The sequence below is a fragment of the Phoca vitulina genome, unplaced genomic scaffold (assembly GCF_004348235.1).
Source record: "Phoca vitulina isolate PV1807 unplaced genomic scaffold, GSC_HSeal_1.0 scaffold3, whole genome shotgun sequence".
Taxonomy (NCBI): Eukaryota; Metazoa; Chordata; class Mammalia; order Carnivora; family Phocidae; genus Phoca; species Phoca vitulina.
In genome coordinates, this window is record NW_022589706.1 from 36,343,588 (window position 1) to 36,371,225 (window position 27,638).

Consider the following 27,638-nt stretch of genomic DNA (forward strand, 5'->3'; position numbering starts at 1 on the left):
AGCATCTTAACAGCAAGCTCGAGTCTCAGTCTCGGGAAGGAGACAACATGCTGCTCCCACCCAGGCAGGCCCCTGTAGGGAGTGGTGTGCACCCCGCTGGGGGCCCCCCACAGCTCAGAAACCATCCAGAAGCCTAGGGGCTGGCTGTCAGTACAAGAGGGCCAGGATCATACTCCCGCTTGGGCCTAGAAATCAGATTCTGGAAGCCACTTTCTTATTTGCGGAATGGATCTTCTATTTTGTAACTGGTAAAAGGTGATTTTTATATGCAGAGTCCCAGCTAAGGAATTCACTGTGATGTTTAATATACCTGAACCTAATTTTTTTTCCCCCCACTGATAGCCTCAATTTGCTATTCCCCAAATATAGGTTTCTGGATTGCTTCTGTTTATCTTTTTTTTTTTTTTTTACTCAAAAACAGGACTGAGTTACCTTCAGAATACCGACTTTATCAACCTTGACAGTAGCACTGCATTTATAAATCACAATAACCAGAAGGTTCTTTACATTTCCACTGCATCAAAATTAAGTTTGGAATGATTACCCAGACATGAGAATTGCCAATAACGCACATTTTATAAAAAGGATTTTAAGTCCATGTGTGTAACATTACTAAGATATAATTCTCTAGGAAGGGAATTCCTATTTTATTTATTTTTTTGCAAACAATTTTAGAGGCAGGGTGTTAAACTGATTGAACTTTCACAAGATTGACGTTATTGCTTAAAGTGCTTGAATTGGTTACATTAAAAGAAAATTAAGGTACAGATCATTTTAAATAAAAACTAAACTTTTTTTAGCAACAAAATCAAATGAATGCCATACAAATACAGTAACTATTTTGGTTACAAAGAAATGGAAGCCAAAAATAAATTAATGTAATACTGGAAAACAGAAATTTAATTAGGCAGAAAAGTAGGAAATAATTTTCCCTGACCCATGCCATTTACATGAGTTATTCACAATAGTGCTGATAAATGCCTTGACCATATAATAGCAAATGAGGGCAAAACATTAAGGGCACGATATTTTAATACACGTGAATATACAAAGTTGATCAAAATGCAATGTTTAAAGATAAAATCCATCTGTAATAAAGCTACACTCCAATATCTAAAATAAGTCCTAAGCTCCAGTTAGAACATAGTTCATTGTTAGGCATGCCCATGAAATTAAGCATATCCATGAAAATAAATGCATAGGGACCATTCCTTTTTTTTTTTTTTTTCCATTTCATCTGAAATCCAAAATATGCCAGGCCGTAAAACCAAATACGACTGGCTTCCAATTTGAACCGACACCCTCTTGTATTGTTCCTTGGCGAACCAGCCCACTTCATGCTGCCTTGGAATGGAAAATGCATCCGTGTAACCGGACTGGATGTCAGCATTTTGCCAAAAGAGGCTTTTAAACAAATGCCTTTTTAGCAAACTGTACCATACATCTAGATGCTCAGCTAGTAAGTAACCAATAAAGCAAATATTTCTTCTCTGTTTTAAGTGTAAAACACTGTAACTTATTCTAAAACCTGCAGCATTTAAAAGAAATACAGCAGGCCTACTCTAACTCCTGCCAGAAAATGACACATAAAACCCCGGCGATTTGAGGGAATATTGCTGAGCCTTTGTGCTATCCTTGACCTCAGAATGGTCTCACACATCTCACATCGTTCTCTGCTTTATACGATGAATGACGGGTGAAAAATAAAGTGTTTGCATGCTACTGTCTTTACATAAAGTGAAATGATAGGGGGAAATGTAGCTGCCTAGTGTTTGTTCATTTATTGAAGAGGAAAGAAATGATCAGATAGCTCTAAAGTTTAAAAATCTGATGGAGTGTCGGTGGACAAGTGTGTTTTGGTCTTTCTCCAATCTTCTTTTCCTGCATCACACAACCATTTTAATGCCTTTGCATTACCTTCCATACTTCTTCTTTACTCCTAACCTCTCTCCAGGAATACTGAATTCTAACTGACCCTTTCAGTTTCTTCTCTTAAGTCACTGGGAAAAACTCTTTACACATACAAAAAAATAATATTAATAATAATAGTAAAGAAAATGCACTGAACCTATGACTTAGCATTTAGATATTACTTCTGTAGGTCTCCAATTGAAACTTTTTGTTTCTAATAAATTAGCTTCAAGAGTCATTTCAAAGATAATTTTAATAGTTTTTCTTATGAACCAGTTCCAAATATATTAGATATGAACCATTTTTTTTTTAAAAACTTTGCAACCTGCAGTCAAATATATGGGTTATATATAGTACAAACAGTTCCTTGTATCAGTCACCTTCAATTGCAAAGTGTCTCTCCTTAAAAACAGAATAAATACTCACCTTCCAGGTAATTGATTACTGCATATGTTTCATGGAGGGAAAAAAAGACAAAATATTTATAAATATGAATTTGCCTCTAAACAAGGCAAAGTATCACTTGTATAAAACAATAACGTGAAGATCACCCTGTTTTTGTCTTCTCCAGTGAAAAGTAAAACATTTCACTTCAAGCATGAACAAATGAAGTGTCGGCATGCTTATTTAAGTTCTGAGCAATAAACAGTTCAAGATATGTCAAAAACAAGAATCCAGTTTTCATCTAGATAAAGTGCTACGCTCTTCATTTTACAAAATGGCCGCTAACATTTTCGATTTCAATTTTAGTTCACATTATGCCAAACATCTGCATGTTCATTCGCTGATTTATTAGGTAACAAAATAATACGTTCACAGTATATTATAGTGTATGGAAGTCAACTGACTTCCCAAAGGAAGCCAAGATCTAGGACTCATAGTTATTTGTAAGAATCCAAAAACCAGCTCAACAGCAAAACACCAAATTGACCCTTTTAATAAAAGGTACCAATACTCAAATGATCTAATAAATACATATATAACAAAAGTGAAAAAGGTAAAAGTAACTCTAGTGAGATGAGGTTCTTCCATAAACTGTCTTGTCAAGCATTCTAGGAGTCTGAGCCAAAGAGACGCCACCATTTTGTTCATTCCTCCACCCACCCACTCACACTTCCTCTGACCCACATTCACACCCAGCTAACTCCAGTAATCCCTCTAGGGAAGGTTCCACATTAGCCCCAGGGCTCGCCAGCACCTCAATAAACAGATGGAAATGCGAAAAAGCCAACAGCTGTACCACGCGGCCGATGGTGGTGAAGCTGCAGCGCCCGCTGTCCTTCCTGATAGAGAAGGACGTGGGCGCTGACCGGCCAAGGAGAGCTGGGCTGGAAGCAGTCACCGCGGTGGCTCAGCCCGGTGACCACAGACTGCAAAACACCAGCAGGCCTGGAATGACACCCGGGAAAGCTTAGCAGTGCCAGAGAGAGGACAGACACGACTCACAGGACCTCATGGAAGCCGAGGGTCACTAAGAACAGACAGCATAGGGTTATTTTCCTGACGCGTGGTTTTGGTAGAAAGATAAGAAAAGTAACTTCTCACTGTCCACGAAAGCTTCCTCCTCTGGCTTTGCCTGCCCTGAGCTTCCTACCTTCCTAGCCTCGGGGATTCTCAAGGCTGGCAGAGAGAGAGCACAGGCCGGGGCAGGTGCGAGCCCCCAGGAACAGCTTCTCTTCACCCTGTTCCACCTGGAGGATGGTCTTAGTATTGAGGTTACTCACTGTTCAATGTTTTCACTTGCACAAACTTAAAGCTATAGTTGCAGCCCTAAAAGGTGAACATCTACCCGATTCTTCTGTCCTCCTGGCAGAAAAGAGGCACAGCAGCAAAAACTGGGTAGCGGTGCTTCCAGGGACAAGTTAGAGGAATGCACTGAGACGCGATCCCGGGAGGCATTTAGGCCATTCAGCAGAGACCCAAAACAGACTGTAGACATTCGCAGGAAATGTCACTCGGCTTCAGCCAGACACAGCCAGTGGTGGGGCATTTACCCAATCCCCAAATTAGCAACTGTTACTCATATAAATCTTACTACAATCTGATTGCAGTTAACACTACCTCAGACTAAAATAAAACCACAAGTAGTGCTGCGTGTAAAAAAAAAAAAAACCAAAGGGAGAGAAAGTCTAACAGAGCCAGACCGTCGGACTTGGCGTCGTGTCCCTGATGGGCCGCTGGGGAGGAAAGTGTGCAGGGAAACCACGGAAGAGTGCTTGGAACATTTCCCCCCATTTGAATTAGTCCCGCAGGTCTTTTAAGTTATTCTCTTGACTGATAGAATAAAATATATCCAGATTCTGAATTTTTTGATATATCGGATGTCAGGCCATAGAATTCTTCAATAGCTTGGGCATCTATTTTCTGCAACAAAAGAGACACAAAACAATACCATTGTTTTTAACATGAGGACTGTGCGAAGGAAAGAAAAACAGGATGAACGAGAAAATGTAAGAAACACTCTTCTAAAATCACAACTGGGAACTCTCAACAGCAACTGGGCAATGCCCCAGACTTGACAAAGGGGCACAATTACGTAACTTGCAAATTGTTGAGGAGGAAAGCCACCCTTTAATCTCTGAGGCCGCCGTATGTTGGCACTCTTTGAGGAAGCCAGGGCTTCTGTCTTTCAAAGGGTAAGCTGGGGGGTCTTGGGAAAAACCTTAATTCTTTCAGGTCATCAGAGATCATTCCCTTTAGTGTCGCCCTATGAGCTAAAGTGGACCTTGTCTGAGAGTAGAATTCTCCCAGCTAGTATTCCTTTACAACAAAATCAATACATGGAACCCTTGAGTGTGACAGAACGATTTTCAGGTCCAACAGACTGAAGAAGTATTTTTAACAATCAATACAAGAAAATTTGGTATAATGAAAGAATTCCAGTAGAACTTTTTTTTATTTAAGTTTATTATTTGGTCTGTACCAGAGAGGGTTTTGGTTGCAGTGGAAAACAGGACTTACATATAATATAAATATGATTTCGGTGACACAGAGATCCCACATCTATGGCGGATCAGTTAACAAGAACACAGTATTAATGAGCCCCCATCACACCCCTTTCTGCCTTTCCACAGAGAATGAAGAGCAGCAGGGTTGAGTTACGAGAGAAATGTGAATTGTTTTCAAGCCAGATTAGGGGAAAACAGGCCTGTTTTAGGAAACGTCCACACATGCACATTCCCCAAAATACCCTACAGCGGGGCTAGGGCACAGACTGTCACCTGCATACCAACCTCTACAATGTCATCATCAAACAAAAGCCAGAAGCCGTGACTCTTCACAATAGTAATATAATGCCCACGGTTAGGACCGCTGGAAAAGAACAAACAGAAGTTATCAAGTTAACATTTACTTCTTTAAAAAAACTATGTAGCTCTGTATAAGCAGTGATTTATGAGAACCAACCCTCTCATCAGGACAGAGAACTGGTACAGGTCATGTCTACGCCCACATTAGTTTGGCCACAACGTATGGAGGAAGGACCCACGTGGCGGTGCTGTGCTGAACCTAAGGGAATCTTTGGCGAAGATGCAAAAACATCGGTCTTCTAAAGATCCACAGTCCAGTGGGGAAAGCGGATATTCAAGCCTGACAAATATAAACAAACGACGACTGCGCACCTACTATGTTCCAGGCTCTCTTCTGGCTGTCAGACAGAAAAGCAGTGACGAAAACAAAGTTCCCACTTTCCTGGGGTAAGGCTTGGGTAGGCAATGAACAAACCAAAATATAAATATATTTCAAGGGGTAATGAGTGCCATGAAGAATAAAGCCAGAGTAACTGCATGGAAAGAGCGAACAGAAACCTGTCCCAGCTGAGCACAGGATCACAAATGGGTGAATTTTCAACGGACTTTTCCATGCTTCTATCTACAGCTACGGAATAAAAAAATACTTGCTCAAAAGGACTTCCAGCAAAACGCTTTGCATCTCCATATCTAGGGGACTTCTCTCTTATTCTCTTTTTTTCTGATTGGGTAAAGACTACAAATGGCATAAAGAATATTTTTAAGAGTATATTTAAAAAAAAATTTTTTTAAAAAGAGCACATTTTAGATTTATTTTGCAATGGTAAGAAAGAGCTTGGAAGACAACCTCAAAAGTACCATATCACGGAGTCTCAGGGCCCCGGAAAGGCACAGTGGGGTCTACTGGGGTGCGAGCCCGAGCCCGAGCCTCCCCGTGCGGCCAGCACCCCGCCTCCCCGCCTGCCCTCACCTGCCGCAGTGAACCACCACGGCCACCAGGTCGTACATGCGGTCCAGGTTCACGGCGTCGCTGGAGGTGTTGAAGAGCCGGAGCTCCAGCGGGAAGACCACCCGGTAAGACAGCTTGGTGTACCTGTGGAGCTGCTCCATGTACTTGAACCGCTTCAGGTGCAGGGCCAAAATCATGGGCAGCTTCTTCACTCTCATCCTGAGAAACCACGAAACAGACCATCAGTTGTCCCCCACAGCGGCCAAGGGGACAAGAGCACGCAGCGGCCACACAAATGGACAGCAGGAGGGCTCTCACGGGCTTCAATCCAGCGAACAACCAGACCGCTCTCAAGAATGAAAGGACGCGAGCGTGCGGAGATCTGGCTTCCCCGACTTTCTCGGCGAACGGGGTCACAGCCGGCACGAGCGACGTGCCACAGCAGGTCTCTCTTTCGGTTTGGTCAAAGGAGACCGTCCTGAATTTTTGTACCAATAAAAAGTAGGACATGCACCTGCTCTCCAGGACTGCCTGCTGCCCTCCAGAAAGGAACGGTATTTGGACAACCACACCCCCCGGCACCCCATCTGGAGATAGTGGAGAGGAGGGGTGACAGCTTTTGAGAAAAGGAAGTTGGGGGGAGGACAAGCAGAAGGCTGAAGTTTGGCCTTCCAGGTTCCGAGGGTCGGCCGGGATGCTTCCCATACCACACTGCCGGCCGCCGGGAAGCCAGGCGCGCTCGGCGCACACTCACTCTGTGTCAGGCATTCCCCGGGTGTGCTCGCTGTGTCGTCGTTCCGACAATGTAGGGCTTGGCTTAGGGCTACACTCCCCAAACTGGGCTTGCTGGAGCCCTGGAGGTGCTCACAGAGGCGGGGTTTCTGGGGCATGTTTGGACAGGGTTATTTTCGATTTTGAAGTTCCTCCCTACGCACTGGCATACTGAAGATTTTGAGAAATCCTACAGTGAAGGAACTGTTCTCTTTTGTTGGATGTGGCCTTTCCCAAACTTACATGAACACAGAAAGCTTTTTTCACTAGGTGACCATTAATATTCCTTGGTAAAAAATTCACAAAAACAACAGTTTATGTAGGTAATTCTGCTAGAATAGAGGATCTTCGGTCACCTTCTGGGACCCCCCTCCTGAGTGTAAACGCTGTATACATTTTCAAGGCATATTATTTGAAAAGGACAAATTTTAAGAGACCACTGTTCAGGAATCTATTGAGGTAAAACCCTGCTCATAAAAATAAGTGAATAGCAACGCCAGCAGAAACTAAGAATCGTGGGGAACACCGTATTTTACAGGAACACACAATATTTTAATCAATAAAACCTCCAGGGCTGAGCAGAACATACGTTTTTGAGCCACACAGGAAGGCCAGGGCTGGCCTTGAGCAGACCGAGATTCTAAGGACGGGGAGCAGAAAGGAGCTCCCCGATCACTCACAACAGTTAACCACCTCTGCCCTCCATTCCCATCTGCTGGAATGACTAACCTTTGATAAGTTTGATGCAGGGAGGAAAGATGTGCGTATCTGGGGCGGGGGCGGGGGGGGGGGAGCTGCGGAGGCTGGGCAGAGGGACTATTCCGGGCTCAGCTCTAGACTCTGGAAGGTTTCAGACGGCAGTCAGGAGCTCTTGTGTGCTATTCTGAATATTCCACAACTGTGGGCAGGGTAAGTGTAACTCATGGTAAGGCCTCACGGGATAATTAAAATGTCAAGCTTCCTGATTTCTGGGGCAGATAACAGAATCCCTGATTATCACGCACTCTGTCCAGGGGCTGTAACCAGCTGGTGCTGGTAAAAAGATAGGCAAAAAGATACGGATCCCGTATCAATTCAGAATGTGATGACTTATCGCCCACCCATATAACTGATGTGTTATTGAGTTCCTCATGTTTCCATATTCAGTGATTAACTTTTTTAACCTCTTGTGTCTCTGAAATAAGAAGTTCCAACACTGAGGCAATACCAACAGTACTACTAGATATCTACTATGTGTTGTACGCTATGTCCTTTTTATAATTTGCCTTTCATCTCGAGAGGACAGTAATCGTATCTGATCACCACTCGTTTACCCAGCACAGCATCTGGCACACAGCACGCAATAAACATTTGTTGAATGAATGAATGGACAAATGATCCAACAATCAGACAAATGGACCAGTCTCCACGGTAGGCATTCTTATCCGCGTTTCTCCAGGGAGGAAGGCAATTGACTTCTCCAAAGCTCCTCGGCCATGAGCCCATGGAACTGGGATTCAAAATCAGATATGGTTCCTTCCCTCAACACAAAGCCACCCTCCGGGCTAAATCCTTTACGCACCTTTTCTGGGCCTCCTGTTTGCTGCAGCATGTTTCACAATAATATTTCTGTTCACTACACAGTGTTTCTGTGTTGCTGAAGTCTCTGCAGACAAAAATATTTTCAACTCAAAACACAGTCCAAAATGTACTTGCTATACCATATTTTAAACCCTTTATTACCTGTAGGGTAATTTTTTTTTAATGTTTTATTTATTTTGGAGAGGGAGAGAGCGAGAGAGAGCTCGCACAAAGGGAGGAGAAGCAGACTCCCCGTCGAGCAGAGAGCCCGCCATGGGGCTCGATCCTAGGTCTCTGAGATCATGACCTGAGCTGAAGGCAGACACTCAACCAATTGAGCCACCCAGGTGACCTGTAGGGTAATTTTTAAGTGAATGTGGGGAAAAAAGCAATGAGAAAAGATCTTTCTGATGAGTAGGTGCTGTGATTGCCATTAGACCATGCCTGCTAGACTGGGTTATGATTTCACCACTGGCGATTTTCAAGGAGAGCTTTATTTCATGGGATACACATGGATATATATTAGGGTTTCCAACAGATTCAAAAAACAAATCTCAAGGTTTAACAAGACCACCTGTACCCTGGAGATCAAAAATTAGAACAGAAAAATTCCTCACTATGATGGGTAAAAGCCCATCGTTACACTGTAAGTCAGGTCCGAAAAATTGTCAATCACATAAAATGCAAGGTGACATTATCGTGTAATGAAAAACAGTCTATCTCAGGTGATCTATATTTTCAAAGGGCACAAAGGGAAAGATAATGAAATTTAAATCATATACAACTGCCCTTAGATTGACGTAAGAAAATCCCTAATTAGCAGGAGATGCCTGCTTCCTCCAACCCCCTGCTCCCCATCCCGCACCTTGGCTCCTTTTGAGGCCAAATGCCACTGCCCGATGTTATAACTGTATTCACCCCATCATGAGGTTTTACCGCGCTACTTATAGTTTTCATTTTTTAAATGTCACGGCTTTTCATTCTTTCCTGGTCATTCAGATTCTATTTCACATTCCTGTGGTACTGCTTCGAAGGCTGAGAAGAACATCCAGAATATAATACCCTGGAGTCTGGAGAGAGCCTGTGATATTTCTTTATTCATAGGGAGTGTCCTAGCAGCAGAATGATCAGATTTTATTAAACAGAAAATGTTATTTACATGGTGTTATTGACTCACACACTTAAACAGAGCTTATCATAAGAAACCGTAGATGGCTCATGCATTCACTACTCAACCGTTAACTGATAGTCCTCTGGACTTGGTGCTGGGGGCTCACAGAAGCACCTGCCCTCACGCTGCCCCCAGTCTAAGAGACACGCGCAAGTGAGCCAAATCATTTTACAGTAGGCAGTGTTCCGGGCAGGTTAAAAAAATCATTTCACACACTTCTCGCACCTAAAGCCCTCTAGCCCGTCCCCAGTACGCTTAGGAATAAAACCAAATACCTTGCCAAGGCAGACAGGCCCTCGGCCCTCAGACCCCTGACTGTTCTTCTGACCTCCCTCCTACCTTCCCTTCCGAGCGCCATGGAGCCTTTCTGCCTCAGGGCTTCTGCATGTGCTGCTTCCCCAAATAGCTCCTTTCCAGATGCTTCCATGGCTGGCTCCAGTCATTGTTCAGAGCTCAGCAAAAATGTCACCTCCAGGGAGAAGACTTCTCTGTCCACCTTCTGCAAATCCACCCAGCCTCTATCCTGTTTGCTGTCTTGTTTTCTTCTGAGCACTCAGCACTATCTGAAACCAACCTCCTGTTTGATCTCTTGACTCCTCTCTCTGGGCAATGGTTCCGTCTATCTCACTCACTGCCACATCCCCAGCCCTGAGAACAGGCCTGATGCAGCATGCCACTCCATTTGTTGGCTAAGTGAAGACAGAAGCAGGTGTGTCAAGTCCAGGGGAAAGCACCGAGGAAGGAGAAACGAACTTGAACTGGGGTAACGCACGTCATCTCCAAGAGGTGATGCTGCAGTCAGGTTCTCAGAGAGGGAAAGTGTGCCAGGTGGGTAAGAGTCAAGGAATCCAGACAAAGGGACTGCTGCAGCACACGAATATGGAGGCAAGGTACGGAGTGTGTCTTAGAAGCTGGCGCGGACCCCGTGGCTCTAGAATTCCATTAACGGGCCCCAGCGAGGAAAAGACCTAATCAGTGCTTTTGAGAAATACCATTTCTGGTAGCACTACGGAGGAAGGATTGGAGGGGCCGAGAAGCAAGAAAACAATTTAGAAGGCAATTTACTCAACTCTCAGATCTCAGATGCTTGGTGCATAACAGAGACTCAGACTTAGCTGAATGAACACAGGCTGACTCTTCAACAAAGTAACTGACGTGAATGCTTTTCTTGGCCTACACAGGGCTGGGGTGGAACTGGTGGGTGGGGGGCAGGGAGAGGGTGAGGAGCGTTTGGATGATGGTGGAGATTCACCTCATTGGGATGTATACCACAGATGTACCTCTTCATCCAGCTGAAGAACCAGAATCATCAAGGCAAGCACAGTGGTGAATAAGGAATTAAAACACTTTCTACTCGTGTTCTTCAAAGAAAGTTTCCTGAAGTATTTGCAGACCCAGAGTGGAAATATACCAAAGTTAGTACTTAATTTAAAGGCCCGATTTACAAGTAACCACCACCCTGCCCCGCCCCAGCTGGCTGGAGGCTCCCCACCCCCGGAAGGACACAGTAATGCTCCCAGGGCATCTGTGGGTGGAGAACGGGAAAATGACGCTAGGCCAGGAGAAGGGGCTGACCCCAGCAGGTAACTGAGGTACAGCAGGTCTCTTGGTCAATGCTGCACAGCTGCTCTGCCCCGCCTCCCAGGAGCCAAGGTGACCTATACACACTGTAACCTGTTTCCCGAGGCACACCAGTTGGGAAGCTTCGTTCTAAGGAAGACAGCAGCAACATCAGCAGTTCTCCTGGCTGCCCGTGAGAATTACCCAGGGAGCTTCCAGAACAATCTCAGTGCCTAATCCCTCCCCCTGACCCCCACTCAATTACATTAGGAGCTCTCCAGGTAGAGCAGGCGGTTCCAATATGCTTGGAAGTCTGAGAGGCACTGTTCCCAGTGCTTTGTCACCCTTAACATGCATTTGCATCACCTGGAGATCTTGTCAAAATGAAGATTCTGGTTTGCTCATTCGTTCTTGGGGGAGGCCTAACATGCCGTTCTAATGAGCTCCCAGGTGATGTCACTGGTGCTAGCCCACGGACCACTGTCTGAGCAGCAAAGACCCAGAGCAGTGGATCTCAAACTCTGGTGGTATTAGAATCACCTAGAAAATTAATTAAAAATAGAGGCCCAGGCTCACTGAAGTTGACTATGGGCTAGGCCCCTATTTTTGCCAACTTCCCCAAGGTGATTATCATACACACCAAAATTTGAGAACCACTGATTAGAGTTTTAAAGAAGACTGAAAAAAGAAATCCACGAGAAACACATGTCAAATATTAGGAAATACTATTATGTATCAATAATAACCAAACACAGGTCAGAGAAATAAATAAATAAGCACGTGGCAATGGATGTGTGGTGGGGATGCATATGAACTTCATATACAGAAGCTGTTTCTCAGGGGCGCCAGGCTGGCTCAGTCAGTAGAGCGCATGACTCTTGATCTCGGGGTTGGGCGCTCGAGCCCCACACTGGGTGTAGAGAACATTAAAAAGAGGTTTCTCAAAATAAGTAGAAAAGGAATTCGTTTTAGAGAAGATAAATTTTTAAAACAGAGCTACAGGAGAATGAAGAGCTGCTTCCCTCCCAGCTGACTTCCGCAGCACTGGGAGAACAGGCATTTTAGATGCGAGGAAGACAGCGCAAGGGACAGCGGTTTCAGAAGGTGGAACTTAAAGGGAAGGTTTCTGTGAAGGAGCCACTCAGGCACTGAAGTGAAAGGCAAAAAATACCCAAAATGCCATGGAAGGATAATTAAGATAAACTTCACGTATCTGAAGTTTTTGCCTGAGGCCATCCCTAAGCTGTTCAAAAGAAGAAAAGGAAAAACTTCCTCGGTGTTCACTTATGATACGGACGGCTCACCCGGCCTGAGACACGGTACTGACGTTTGAAATGGGAGGATTCTAGTTCAGTTACAGTATGGATCCAATGGTTCCCATAGCCCTGTATCCTGAACGAACTACTACTATTTACTTCATCATTCCTCTGGGACAAAAGCCATGAAACCATACTGGAATTAACCATCTGGAAGGAGGTGGCAGAGACCTTACATTCAAATCCTACAATTTTAGCTTGATTTGTAACTTCTTTTGGGTCATCAAAATGAAAGAAAGATAACATATCACATCAGAAGACATATGCAGACATAGTGAGAAGAAAATTCATAGTTCTAATTTTAAAAACAAACCCTTAAGAATGCAAACTGAACTGAACCATGAAAGGGACCTAAAAGATTGTAATCATTTCTTCTCTTTTGCCTCAGATGGAAAATGTTAGTGGATCAGCTGGGCATCACTGATTCCCTGGGCCTTTCTGGGCACTTTGTTCTTTTGGGATAGATTAGAAAGCTGCCACTCCTAGCCCAGAACTCTGGGAGTGTGAGGGTGAGTGGCAACACCCAGCCCAGGCCCATCTTCCTGTTGGAGAGGTGAGATCTCAGGCACTGTGAGGGCAGGTATAGGTAAGTCAGTCAAATCTAATGTTGTTTAAAAGGCATCCAGGGACGCCTGGATAGCTTAGTCCATTGAGTGTCCAACTCTTGGTTTGGCTCAGGTTATGATCTCAGGGTCGTGAGATCGAGTCCCTTGCCTGCACCTGGGGGAGTCTATGAGATTCTCTCTCTTTCCCCCCTCTGCCCCTTCCCCTGCTTGCTCTCTCTCTGGAATAAATGAATAAATCTTTAAAATTAAAAAAAAAAAAAAAAAGGGCATTCCAAAGCTCTTTCATACTCTCCCACCCCAGCTTTAACATCTCCAAATGTCTCCAGCCTGCCTTCCTCAGGTATGCATGACCCACACGTACATTTCTCAAACCAACCAACCAATCAATAAAGGTAACATAAATCTGAGTTACATTTCTCCATAACAAGTTTCCCCCAAAGATTAAAATCGTAACTCACCAGTAAGCCCTTTACCTGGCTGACTGAGATCTCAAAGCCACAGCCCCTGCCATCTGCCCTTTTGAGCAGCCCAGGAATTTCTTAGAAGGGAGGAGAAGCAGTCAACCTAACCAAATTCTCCCTAACACCAACTCGTTAAAAAAAAAAAAAAAAAAGGCGGAGAAACAGGCAAGTAATGTCTTTCCTCCCATTGCTTCATCTGCAACTGAAGTTGGCAAAACCATAACTTTTCCACTCCCTGTGATTATTAGACCTTGGGGAATCAAAGATGGCTTCTTGTCACAGGAATATTAGGAACCCATGCATACACAGAACCATTCAGAAGAACAAGAGGCCATCCTGGCCTACAAAACACTTTGCCTGTAAGAGTTAACACACTCGTCCTAGACATCTGGACCTGAGGCACTTGGACACACGGGCTGGTGCACCACACCAGCAGGAAACGCCGTGCAACTAATTCATCAGTGCGGGGAGCAGAGGGGGACCTGGGGCCCTGGGAAACCGGAAAACAATCAGGGCCCCCGCCACCCACTCACGCAACACATGACAGCAGACGAACCAAGAAGCTCTTCCATGTTGGCGTTGGTGCCGTCCCCCCAGAAGATGACTTTCTAACAGCCAACCACCACCACTAGTCCCCTTAATGTCTCCTTCTAAAAGGTTCCAAGTAACCTGAACTCCTGAAATAACACTTCTGTCACCCAATCGCCATTGGTAAAGATCCACAGTGTCTTGTCAAACACTCTAAAATGTCTCTGAGCTATGGTACCCCAAGCAACGGGAGGCCTGCCCTGACCGTAGGGTCCACACTGGCATTCCCACAACCCACCACTCTGGAGACCTATTTAATTTCCTTCAAAGCACCAAGCATCGCCTGTGGATTCCCCCTAGGATGTAAGTGCTGTGGGAGCCGGAACGTGTCTGATGCTCGCTCCTCCACGCCCAGTGTCTAGAGTAGGGCTGGGCTGCTTCTAAGCCCTCACAACCTACTGAGAGCAGGAGGGGGAAGAGGAGGGGGAAGGGGAAAAGGGAGTCATGTCTGTGTGTCGACTCTGGGCACATTTCCAATGTTCAAGTCAATACACAATATGCCTGGAATCCAGGGCATGTGCTCTTCTGCGCTCCGGGTTCCTTACCTTCTCTCAACCCTAACAAGGAGGAATTTCTTTCCATCACTCATCTCCACAGAACGCTGAAAGATGGAGGAACAGACGGTTCCCCCACTGGTTCTCAACTCAAAAGGACATAATTTTTCAAAGTAGCTTAGAAAAAAAAAGAGTAACGGTAGGCATGGGTAGTGTGTATTAATCGTGTGTGTCAAAGAGACAAAGATGAGAGAGAGAGAGAGAGACTGATGAAAGCCAAAGCCCACATCTGGATTAAAGATTAAAACTTATTTTTAAACTTAAGGACTAATGACTTCCACTTGATCCTCTTTCTTCTCAGCAGGATGCTTCTTCTCTAGACCACATATACTTATTTTTTAATCTCTCTTGGGAAAGAAAAAATAGAAAATAATAGGATTATATGGGTTTAACAGAAAGGAAGATTACCTCCTGAGGAAATACAGTATTCCCCGCCCCCCTACCCCCACTTATTTACTAGCCTGATCAAAAGCTCAGATCACTGTCAGAATTCATGAGGTTACCTCAGACAGTGGGTTATAGATGTATTCTGCTCCACATCGACAGAAAGGTCAAGAAAATCTTCATCTTTGCTACTAACCTGAAGCAAAGAAAAAAGAAAAAAAGTATTAGGTACAAAATACATAAGAGACATAGTAGATAAAATGTTGAACACCTACAGGTAACCAAAACCCAAAACTGCAGGCCTGGTCATGTGCAGTTTTGTATACTCACTGGCAATGAGTTACACTGAAAACAACCCAATCTAGAGAAAGTCCCAAATTCTCAATTTACCTGAATTCCTATTCCAGCTTTAATTTAGAACTTTTAATAATTAGCACTCAACCAGATCTCGCTTCCTCTCCATTCACCTTCCCCCTCATTTCAAAGTAGGAAGTATCAGACAAAACACCCATAGAGCCCAAACTGGCAGAATGAGAAAAAAATGGAAAAAAAGACAAGAGACTTCTAAAACTCACTACTCAGAGAGTCAACCTCTGTGAGGCCGTCTGCATCCTTCCAACCAGTCCCTTGAAGTCACTGGTTCCAGAGCCTCATCATCCAAACTGTGCCTGGGGCCAGGGAGATGATGGGTGCCGGGCTGGGGGGGTCACACTAACCACACGTGCACCTGTCCCTGAGCCGCGGAAATGGCCATCATTGCAGAGCCCTGGGCTGTCTGTGATCAGCTGGACCTGGAGCTGGCCTGGAGCCCTGGCTCACACAGGCCACCCTACGGCGGACTGCTCCCGGGAGCTGGCTCACTGGCCCCGCTGTTTCTTGGCCCCTGCCATTCATACCACACCAATCCTGGCTCTCCTACTTACTGAGGTTCACAGAATTAAACTGCTTGCATTCCAGCCGTTGACTGGCAAGCCTGGAGTTTTACTCTCTTGCAGGGGGAGGGACAAACTAGCTCAGCAACAACCTTGAAGTGTTCAGTCAATTGGCAGCAAAATGAGAAAACACTCCTTTAAGTGGGACAACTATCCTATGACCCGATACTCCACCGCTAGGCCATTATCTAAAGAAATATTCAGAATGTGGACACAGTCTTTTATACTTTTATTAGTACACACAAGCAAGGGTGTTGAGAAAGACTTTCCAGTTCCATATCCTGTCTCTGCCACTTATGCAGTGGGTGACTGTAGGCCAGTTACTCAGCCTTGGTGTACCTCAGTTTCCTCATCTATAAAGTGGGGACACTAAGAGTATTTCACCAGGTTGTTGTAAAGATAAAGTAATACATGTAAGGTGCTTTCAAAATTAAACACTCAATAAGTTGGGGGAAGGGGTGTAAAAATTGTAAATGGCCTAAAATGGGCAAAGAGCTGGGAATGGTTTACTACATGGTGGGTATGAATCATATTAAATGAGTAAGTAGACTATACAACCTTCTATAAGCGAATTCCAGTTTTGTATAAAAAAAGGCATGTATACATTTACATACATACACATGCCCTTACACATATACACACACTATTCTGCCCTTTTTTTTTTAAATGGCACTTGTTACTGCTATGGTAGAATGCATGAAAGGCCCAAATCTTCACCACCGCCTACGCTGGCTTCCTTGCTGTATGACTTTACAGATCCTCTCATCAAGAGATATGCTTCCCATCTTTGATTCTGAGTTCAGCCATACGACTTGCTTTGGCCAGTGGGAAGTTAGGGGACATGTCATAAGCAGAAACTTGAACAAGCACTTACAAAACTGCTCTCTTGCATTTCTGTCATCACCATAAGAAGGATAAGCCCAGGCTAGCCCACTATTTTTTTAAAAAGATTTTATTTATTTACTTGAGAGTGCCTGAGAGGGGGGAGAGGGAGAAGCAGACCCCCGCTGAGCAGGGAGCCTGACACGGGGCTCGATCCCAGGACCCCGAGACCCTGATCCGAGCCGAAGGCAGATGCTTAACCAACTAAGCCACCCCGGGGCCCCCAGGCTAGTCCACTATTCCCAGGAAGAAGATGAGAGACCCATGAAAGAGAGCTGTTCTCACTAAGGTGCCCCAGCCAAGCCCAATTGAGAGCAAAATGCCTAGCCAGACTGCAGACATAGAAGTGAGCCAGCTGAAATACAAACACACAAGTTCAGCCAGGGCCAGCCTAGATCAGGTGACCCTCAGCCACCCCACAGTTGAATGAATTATAATAAATGATAGTTGATTTAAGTCTCAGAGTTTTGGGGTGGTTTGTAACAAAGCAATAGATAACCAATACAATGATTTCATATTACAAATGTTTTATTTGTATTTTTTTTATTGTCTGACTCTGCCTCACTAAAATGAAAAACTGGTTCCAATAATGACTAAGATCTTGCCATTCCTACACTCCTCCAGAAAACTATAAAACTCAGCTAACTATAAACACAAGCAGCTACCTGAAGGTGTTGGAGAATAAACACAGACAGGGAGATGGGGAGTCCACACCTGGAAGAGAACGGTTGCACAGGTAAGTTCAGGGTTTCATAGCCTTTCCCTGGGGATCTATAGGGGAACAAATGCAGTCTGTCTGGTCTTGGAACCAGAAAACTGAGTCTGGGAAACCATGTCTACTGGCAAGAAGGGGAGGAATCAGAGGGTATTCCCAGCTCTGTCTGCGCACACCTCTGGTGGGCTGCTGAGCCACATACGCACAGAGTACACTCACAGCAGCTCAGCCAGATACAAAAGGGCTGACCCAAGATTCAAGCTGCCGCCTAAGAAACAGATTTGTAGTTAGAGTCCAGCCAAGATGAACTGCCTGCTAAAACTCAAGGAAACATCATACTCACTGAAGCCAAAATAACAGAACCCAGAGTTCTCTCAAATTTTACATCCTCAATGTCCTAGATACCATTCAAACTTACAAAATGTGTGAAGAACCAAGAAAATGTGACACGTTTTTCTTTTTTTTTTTTAATTAACATATAATGTATTATTTATTTCAGGGGTACAGGTCTGTGATTCATCAGTCCTATATAAGACCCAGTGCTCATTACAACACATACCTTCCCCAATGCCCATCACCCAGTTAATGGGAGACATTCTGAAGACAACTGAAACCAATCCTCAGAGGATGCAGATGTTGAAATGAGCAGACAAGATTTTTTTCTTTAGCAGATAAGAAATCTCAGCAGATAGGGGCGCCTGGGTGGCTCAGTCGTTAAGCGTCTGCCTTCGGCTCAGGTCATGATCCCAGCGTCCTGGGATCGAGCCCCGCATCAGGCTCCCTGCTCCGCGGGAAGCCTGCTTCTCCCTCTCCCACTCTCCCTGCTTGTGTTCCCTCTCTCGCTGTGTCTCTCTCTCTCAAATAAATAAATAAAATCTTAAAAAAAAAAAAAAAGAAATCTCAGCAGAGAAATAGGAAAAAAAAAAAAAGAAAAGAATCAAATGGAAATTCTAGAAATGAAAAAGTAATACACCAGATGGACTTAACAATGAACTGGAGATGACAAAGGAAAGAAAAAGTGGACTTGAAGACAAATCAACAGAAAATTATCCAATGAGAAGAATAAAGAAAAAAAAGATTGAAATAAAAACAGATACTGAGAAAACTGTTAGAAAATATCATACATATAATTGGAGTCTCAGAAGGGGAGAGAGAATAGAGCAGACAAGCTATTTGAAAAATAATGGCAAAATATTTCCTCATTTGGGGAAAGACATACATTTATAGATTCAAGATGCTCAACAAACACAAAGTAGGATAAATACAAAAAAAGGTTAGCCAAGGCACATCATAATCGAACTGCAACAAGTCAAAGGTAAAAAGCAAATCTTAAAAACATGGAGAGAAAAATGACATACTACAAAAGAATGGTTCAACTGGAAGCTGATTTCTCATCAGAAATTACGGAGGGCAGAGATAGTAGAACATCCTTAATGTGCTAAAAGAAAAAACTGTCAATAGCCCATAAATAGATCCTTCAAGAATGAAGGAAAAATAAAGAGAATTCATTATTAAAAGACCTGCACTACAAAAAAAAAAAGGGGGGGGGTGGTTAAAGGAAGTTCTTCAAGCCAAAGGGAAATGATACCAGATGGAAATCCAGATCCTCAAGAAAGAATGAAGAGCATCAAGAGTAGTAATTTTGACATTGCCCTGTGGGGTTTATAATATACATAAATGTAATGCATAGAATAACTACAGCAGAAGGACAAGGTAAGGTAGGGGCAGGCAGAAGGAATTTGCACCTGTACAGTTATAAGCTTTCTGTTTTATGTGAAACAGTGACATTATTAACTGTACATGGACTGTGAACAGTAAAGGATATATATTATGATCTCTAGAGAAACACCCAAACAACAACACACACACAAATACATACTAAGAGGAAGATTAAAATGGAACTGTTTATACAAATATGTATGTACATATATCAATATATACATATATTAAAATTTTTTTTTTCAAAAAAAGCAGAGGAGGAGGAACATAACAACAAAAAATGGAGGGGAAATAAATAGAAAACAAATAATAAAGTGGGAGCCCCCAAACCCCCCATACCAGTAATTAAACATTAATGGAACAAACATTAGTGGTGGCCTGAGGCTTGCAACAGAGATTAATTGCTGGGTACAAGGGATCTTACTGGTGTAATAGAAATATTTTAAAACTGGATTATGGATTCCAATAAAAATTAGGAAAAAAAAACTGGATTATGATGATAGTTGCACAACTCACCAAACTGCTTTGAAAATTACTGAAAGGATGAACTTCATGGCATATAAGCTATACATCAATAAAGTTGTTTTCTAAAAAGTAAAAGAGGGATGCCTGGGTGGCTCAGTCAGTTGAGTGACCGACTCTCGATTTTGGCTCAGGTCGTGATCTCATGGGTTGTGAGACTGAGCCCTGTGTTGTCTTGTGAGGTTCCACACTCATCGGGGAGTCTGAGATTCTCTTTCTCCCTCTCCCCTTCCCCCAGCCCCACTCATGCTCTAAGATAAATAAATCCTTTTTAAAAAAAAGTGGGGTGCCTGGGTGGCTCAGTCAGTTGAGCGGCTGACTCTTGATTTTGGCTCAGGTCATGATCTCAGGGTCCTGGGATAGAGCCCTGCATTGGGCTCTGTGCTCAGTGGAGAGTCTGCTTGATGATTCTGTCCCTCTCTCTGCCCCGCCCCTACTCTCTCTCTCTCTCAAATAAATAAATAAATCTTAAAAAATAAAAAAAGTAAAAGATTCATGAAGCAAAAACTGACAGAATTAGAGGAAGAAATAAAATTATCCCACAATTGTAGTTAAGTTTTTTTTAAGGTTTATTTATTTATTTGAGAGAGAGAAAGCGCATGAGCAGGGGAGGAAGAGGGAGAGAGAATCTCAAGCGGACTCCCCGCTGAGCATAGAGCCCAACAACGGGCTCAATCTCACAACCTGAGCCGAAACCAAGAGTCAGATGCATAATCAACTTGCGCCACCCAGGCGTTCCCCTCACAATCATAGTTAGGTATTTTAAGCCCCCTTTCTCAGCAACTAATAGAAAGACTAGGGGGGAAATCAAGAAAAACACAGAAAATCTGAAGAACTCTATATAACTACAAAATATATATTCTGTTCAATCCAGTGGTTCTCAGCAAAGGAAACTTTTCCTTCCAAGGGACATTTGGCAACGTCTGGACACATTTTTGGTGTCACCTCCTGGGGGCTGCTACTGGCATCTAGTAGGTACGCTAGATGCGGCTAAACATCCTCTGATGCACGGGGCAGCACCCCACAACAAAGACTTATCTGACTTTATTTTTTTTATTTGTTATTTTTTAAAGATTTTGTTTATTTATTTGACAGAGAGAGACACAGAGAGAGAGGGAACACAAGCAGGGGGAGTGGGAGAGGGAGAAGCAGGCTTCCCGCTGAGCAGGGAGCCCGATGGGGGGCTCGATCCCAGGACCCTGGGATCATGACCTGAGCCGAAAGCAGACGCCTAACGACTGAGCCACCCAGGCGCCCCAAGAATTATCTGACTTAAAATAGTAATAGTTCCAAGGTTGAGAGACCTTGTTTTAAAGTACATTTACTGGGATAAACCATGTGTTAGGATACGAAACACATCACAGTAAATTTTAAAAGACTGAGATAATATAGAATATATTCCCTAACCACACAGAATTAAATCTGAAGTCAATAAAATTAAGGTATCTAGGAAAATCCTAAACAATTGCAAGTTAAACAACATACTTCTAAGTAATACATGGGTCACAAGGAAAAAAGCACAAGACAAATTAGAAAATATTTTGAACTACTGACAAAGAAAAATCAGTATTTGTGGGATGCAGCTAAAGCGGTGCTTAAAGGGAAACATATAGCTTTCAATGTGTATATTTAGTAAACAAAAGGGCAGGGACTACCTTTTCTGTTTGTTTTAAATGCTATATCCCTAGTACGTAAAATAATTTCCAGCATTTAGTGGGGACCCAATAAATATTTACTAAATGCATGAATATTATATAACTGAACAAATAGAAAAATTTCTAATAGCCAATGGTGGCATCTGGATAGCAGAATTATAAATGATTTTCTTTTTATACATTCCCGTGTCTGATTTGTAAAAAATAATCCATAGGTATTATATTTTTTAATTAGTAAAACTTTTTAAACTTAAATGGTTCTTTTCTAGGAGAAAATAAAAGGATCAGAGCCAACTGAAATCATATATAACTTAGAGAGGGAGGATCACATTCTACGAAAGCTTTTACTCGAAGGGTGCAAAGACAAAGAAACATTGTCTCCTGCTGGACACAAATCTGTTCTCTTTTTAGTTATTTTAGGGAGGGGAGAAAGGTACAAACCTAATTAACTACATGAAAAAAGTTACTGTAACTTCCCCAATTCCCAATGTAAACTGCTTCCAGAATTTAGAATGTGAGAAAACACTGCTCAGGTAGATCAACCCCTTGAGGGATTTGAACACAAGGCTCTAAACCCTTCCATTAGGATTTTTCTCTCCCCCTGACTCAGACTGATACAGTCAAAAGCAATGGGTGATCAAGCAATTTTTTTTTCTTTTCTTTTCTTTTTTGCCTGTCTCCCCAGAAAGCTGCCAGATAATGAAATCGTTTTCTTCCCACACACAAGGATCTCATTCTGGTCTAAGTGAAAATACAGCTTGTCTCCAAGGAAACATATATGTCACTAAGACTCCAATACTCTCAGCAAGCACAGGCTACATCTTATTCTTTCTTCTCCCCAGTTCTGGGCATGGAGTTCCCCAAAAACTAGCTTAAAAGGTAGCTAGGAAAATTAAGTGACTCTACCTGCTCTTCTTTTTAATTAATTACAAATCAACGAGTAGGACAAATTAATATGTGGGGCATACATATAAATCATGAGCTTTCCGAAGGTCCTGAGTAATTAACATCATATTCAAATGTGCTTTGAATCCCCGGACTCCTTTCCTTGGCTTAGTAGAAAAGGTGGCCAGGTGCTGTTCCACGGTGATCAGCCAGGAACTGAAAATGTGCTGTCTTAGAGCAGCGACAGAGCAGTGGGCTTAGGGAAGGTGGTTAACGACAGCTCACCTGAGGGACTCAGAATCACGGCTCAGTGATCTCACCTGGCCACATCACCCATCCCTGCTCCTCCTCTGCAAAGGGCTCAGAAGCTCTACTGAATCAATTTTAACTCTGCAAATGAAGCAAGGAGGAGCCGTGCAATTGGTACTTAATAAAGCAGTTCTTTAGACAACCTTTTGGCTCTAGTGACAGATATAAATGTGCCTTAAAGCCCCCGGGAAGCACTAAAAACCACAGGTTTGCAAAGCAAAAACTCAGCTTAAATGGAAAGGGGGGAAATTAAGAACAACAACAACAAAATTAAGCTCCAAGTGGCCCCGCAAATCTTATGAACCAAGCGAAGAACAGCCAAAGGAGCACTGAGGCTAGGCTGGAAAATCCCCATGCCGCAACTCTGAGGTGCCTTGATCAAGGTTACATGGGAAAGTGTGCACTGAATTACCCCCTTAAAATAGTCTCTCCAAGGGTATTGCAGAGTGAAACTGTTCGTCTCCATAAATCTCTCAGTTGACATTTGCACTGCAATCACAAGCAACATTTACAAAGGGCGAGACCAAGAAAAAAAAAATTATGTTTTTCTGAAAGCGTGAAGGCTGGCACAAAGAGTTTTGCACAATTGGAGGCAGTGGCGGGCGGGGTGGCGACAACAGCAAGGCCCCCTGCTCGTCCAGGGGCTAATGTGCAGCTCAGGACCAAGTCGAGCTGAATCCCACTGTGAGACTGCACAACTGTGACTGAAGCACCATCTAAAGGCTGCCTGCCTTGGGCCAAGGACATTACTCAAAGGGGGCCCCATGTTTCTGATCCGGTGAAGGAAAACTTAAATGTTAGGTCTTCTTTTACACTAAGTCCTCAAAAACAGCCTGCAGGCTATGTATTTTCTTAGAAAGTAGAGGGCTTTTCTAACAATTAGAGCTTTCTAAAAATGGAATGCATCGCCCAGAGAGATTGAGTTCCCCATCTCCGGCCAGACACCAGCAGATGCTGGTGACCAACTGGCTAGGATGTCACAGAAGGGACGCGGGCACTGGCAGGGAAGGATTGGATGACTCCTAGGATCCCATCCAGTTAAAGGATCTAAGAAATGGAGGTGATTACCTAAGTAACTCCAGAGAAAACTCCTGCCTCAAGTCTAATCACTTTAAGAAATAAAAAATACAGGGGCCCCCCGGGTGGCTCAGTTGGTTAAGCATCTGCCTTCAGCTCAGGTCATGATCCCGGCGTCCTGGGACAGAGCCCCAGAATGGGCTCCCTACTCAGCGGAGAGTCTGCTTCTCCGTCTCCCCCTGCTCGTGCTCTCTCTCAAAATCTTAAAAACAAAAATTAAAAAATACAGGTTTTTCAGAGTGTGCCATCCTCCAAAAAGACAGACTCATACATTTGCTCTTACTTCAACAAACCAAGTATATTGGTTGGAATCCCATTACAACAAACTATGGCATCACCCAAAAGTTTTTTTTTTTTTTAAACATTTATTTTATTTGACAGAGGGCAAGAGAGCACAAGCAGGGGGGAGCAGCAGAAGGAGAGGGAGAAGCAGGCTCCGCACTGAGCAGGGAGCCCAGTGCGGGGCTCTATCCCAGGACCCTGGGATCATGACCTGAGCCAAAGGCAGACGCTTAGCCGACTGAGCCACCCAGGCGCCCCACCATCACCCAGAAGTTTTGAAGGGAATCTCTGGGCACAGGCATCACATCTAATGGTAACCCTCTAGGAAAGTAACAGGCTAGGTGATAGTTTCTGCCATACAAATATTTGAGGGTGCATTATTTGCATTTGTTGGGATCGAATAACCTGTTCATAGATTAAAAAAAAGAAACTACAAATGTGGGGCGCCTGGGTGGCTCAGTTGGTTAAGTGACTGCCTTCGGCTCAGGTCATGATCCTGGAGTCCCTGGATGGAGTCCCTGGATCGAGTCCCGCATCGGGCTCCCTGCTCGGCGGGGAGTCTGCTTCTCCCTCTGACCCTCCCCCCTCTCATGTGCTCGCTCTCTCTCATTCTTTCTCTCTCAAATAAATAAATAAAATCTTAAAAAAAAAAAAAAAGAAACTACAAATGTGACTAAGCCTATCATCTGAGCCTTCCTGAAAACTCCTACTGAGTATTCCACAGGATGGACTTAGTAACCGTGGTAATTTCAAAGATAACCAAAAGGACCAGCCCAGCTACACCGTCTGCTGCAGGTTTCCTGGCTAACCACAGAAATGCGCCACCCCACTCTTCCGGTTCCTGTATCATAAGCTCATAGGGTACTCTGTACTCCTCCTTCATAGCATTTTACAATCGTAATGACAAAACTCATTATTCATTTTATTAATGTCTGTCTTCCGTGTGAAAGTTCCAGAAAGGCAAGGTTCTCACTGTATCATCCTCAGTATCCTTGCCTTTACACAGCAGGCTGAGGCAGGGGGAGGTGTTTATGGAATAAAATAATACTCAGCTACACAGCCACTATATTACCCAAAGTGAAGCCATCTAAGAATACTAGATATAGACAACAATGTGGAGAAATGAGAATGATCATACACTGGATGTGTAAAATGGGACAACCACTTTGGGGATTTGATATTTTCTGATAAGCATACCATAGGACCTAAAAATATATAGAGAAAAAAATATAGAGAGAGATTTATGTACACTTGATTATATGTATGGGAATGTTCATAGCAGCATTGGTCATAGCTGCCCCAAACTGGAAACGACCCAATTTCCACCAACAGTGAAATAAACTAATGAACTATCACATATTCATGCATGGAATACCACATGGCAATGAAAATGAATGAATGTATCATGTAACAACACAAATGATTCTCAACAAAAAAGCAAAACCAAAACACAGCACATAGAATACATATTGTGTTATTTCATTCATATAGAGACAAAAGACAAGCCAAACTGAATGATGCACTTTAGGGATACAAAAATAAGTTGCAAGTTCTACTAAACATTCAAAGAACAGACAGATTGCTATTAGTTGGACAGGACAGGAACATGGAGGAGGCAAGAGAAAGGGCAGAAAATCCAGTAAGAGTTACTGCAATTTAGCTGAGCCTGCCAGTCAAGAGCTGAGGGGGGCCCTGAGCCAGGGTGTGAGCAGTGGGCACTGAGAGAAGTAGAGGATGAAAAAGAGATACGACAGACAGAACTGGATGACAGAACTGATACAAGAGGTAAGGTGAGGATGGCGCCAAGGAAAAGTCCCTTATTAAAAAGAGGGAAGAAAACAAAAAGACTACAAATCTGCAAATTATAATATTTACAATATAGCCATGATTTTGATGTTTAAGAGGGTGTGAAGTTATTCTAAAAATACATTCAGTATCAAGAAGAATAAAAAACTGCAATGGATTTAAAACACGTGAAATGTTAAAAGTCATGAATTCATCACAAAACAGTAACACAAAAGGAAAAGGAGATGAAATATTCCACAAGTTCTAGCAATGTTGTGAAAGTGGTAAAAAATCAACTATGGCAAAGATGTATATTGTAGTCTCTAGAGTAACTTCTAAGAGACTTTGAAACTAACAATCCAATAGATGCAAAAAAAAAAAAAAAAAAAAGAAAAAGAAGAAAAATATTTGATACAAAAGAAGGCAAGAAAGAAAAAGGAATATAAAATAGGAGGGTTAAATAGAGCAGGATGATAGAAACATACTGCCATTTTATTGTACCTGTTAACACCACAGGATGCTTCCAGAATGTGGGAAATTCTACAGGACAACCATGATTTCTTCAATAACTAACTTGCAAAAAAAAAAAAAAAGGAAGGGGGGGGAGCGGTGGGTGGTAACTTATAGACTGAGACATAACTGGCTTAAAGGCAGTGTGTGGATGATGTTTAGATCCTTATGTGAATTAACTGCTAAAAAAAAAAGTATGACATAATCAGAGAAACCTGAACACTAAGTGAATAATGGTTTAAAAGAATTATTTTTAGGTGTGATAATGGTACGGTACTTTTGTTTAAAAAAAAAAAAGATGTCTCACCTTTTAGAAATATGTAACAAAGTGATGAAGAAACTATAAATGAAATGATAAGTCATCTGAGATTTGCTTAAAAATGACCAGGTTGGCAAGGGTGGGGGAGGAGGCACGAAACAAGAAATGATCAAGATGGGCCGATGTGTTAACAATCATAGTAATACCCATATGGGATTTACTCTACTCTTCTACTTCTGTATTCATTTGGATTTTACTGGAATATAAAATATAAAGGGACAGAAGGAAAAAGGGAGGGAGGAAAGATCTCTAGATAGAAAAGTATGTGTAGAAAATGTTTTGGCAGGATATATTTCAAAATGTTCAAGTGGTTCTCTCTGGGCAAATGTGATCACAATTTTTAGAAAATGTTACAAATTTATCATCTCTGGGTGGGGAGATCACTAGTAACTTTTACTCTCTTTTTGCCTAGCTATGTTTTCTAGTTGTTTCTACAATGAACAAATCAGAATGTTGATTCAAAAACTGTTCAAAAGGACAGGAGAAAGACTGCCAAAAAACAAAGAGCCTCCCACTTAAATTCACATTTCTTAATCATTTCTGGGTCCTAGTTCCTTTGCAGAACCTAATGAGAGGTACTCTCGCTCTCCAGAAAATGCACAGACCTACAGAATTTTTCTTACGACGTGAAGAAACTGAGAGACTGCTAATGAGCTCAGAGACTTGCTGTGTTGTTAGCAGTTATAGTAAATAATAATGGCTGACACTTACTGCGTATCTACTACGTGCCAAGCATGGTTCTATGTGCTTTCCAACTGTTAACTCATTTCATCCTCCCAAGCGACTCCATGACACAGGTGCTCTCATTGTACCCAACTTACAGATGAGGAGAGTGAAGAGAGAGAGGTGGAATAACATGCCCAGGGTCCCATAACTACGGCATGGCAGAACCAGCATACCAGCTCAGCAGCCTGGCTCTAAAGCTGGGCTTTTAACCACCAAGTGATGAGGCCCCTCACAGAGTTAAATCAGATACACCAAGCAGACGTGACACCCCGAGTCATGCT

The 27,638-nt window shown here is 43.1% G+C and overlaps 1 protein-coding gene across 2 annotated transcripts in view; it reads right to left on the bottom strand.

Annotated features, from left to right (window-relative positions):
* Nucleotides 1–393: 393 nt before the first annotated feature.
* The window catches only part of USP46 (ubiquitin specific peptidase 46), a 54,730-nt gene continuing 27,485 nt past the window's right edge, over nucleotides 394–27,638 (bottom strand). For both annotated transcript variants that reach the window (XM_032400349.1, XM_032400350.1), the window contains exons 5-9: nucleotides 15,159–15,235; nucleotides 8,441–8,524; nucleotides 6,130–6,327; nucleotides 5,145–5,223; nucleotides 394–4,275 (exon numbers count right to left, since the gene is read on the bottom strand). In XM_032400349.1, coding sequence (XP_032256240.1) covers nucleotides 4,174–4,275; nucleotides 5,145–5,223; nucleotides 6,130–6,327; nucleotides 8,441–8,524; nucleotides 15,159–15,235 — 540 coding nt within the window. In that variant the 3' untranslated portion in view covers nucleotides 394–4,173. The remainder of the gene's footprint in view (nucleotides 4,276–5,144; nucleotides 5,224–6,129; nucleotides 6,328–8,440; nucleotides 8,525–15,158; nucleotides 15,236–27,638) is intronic.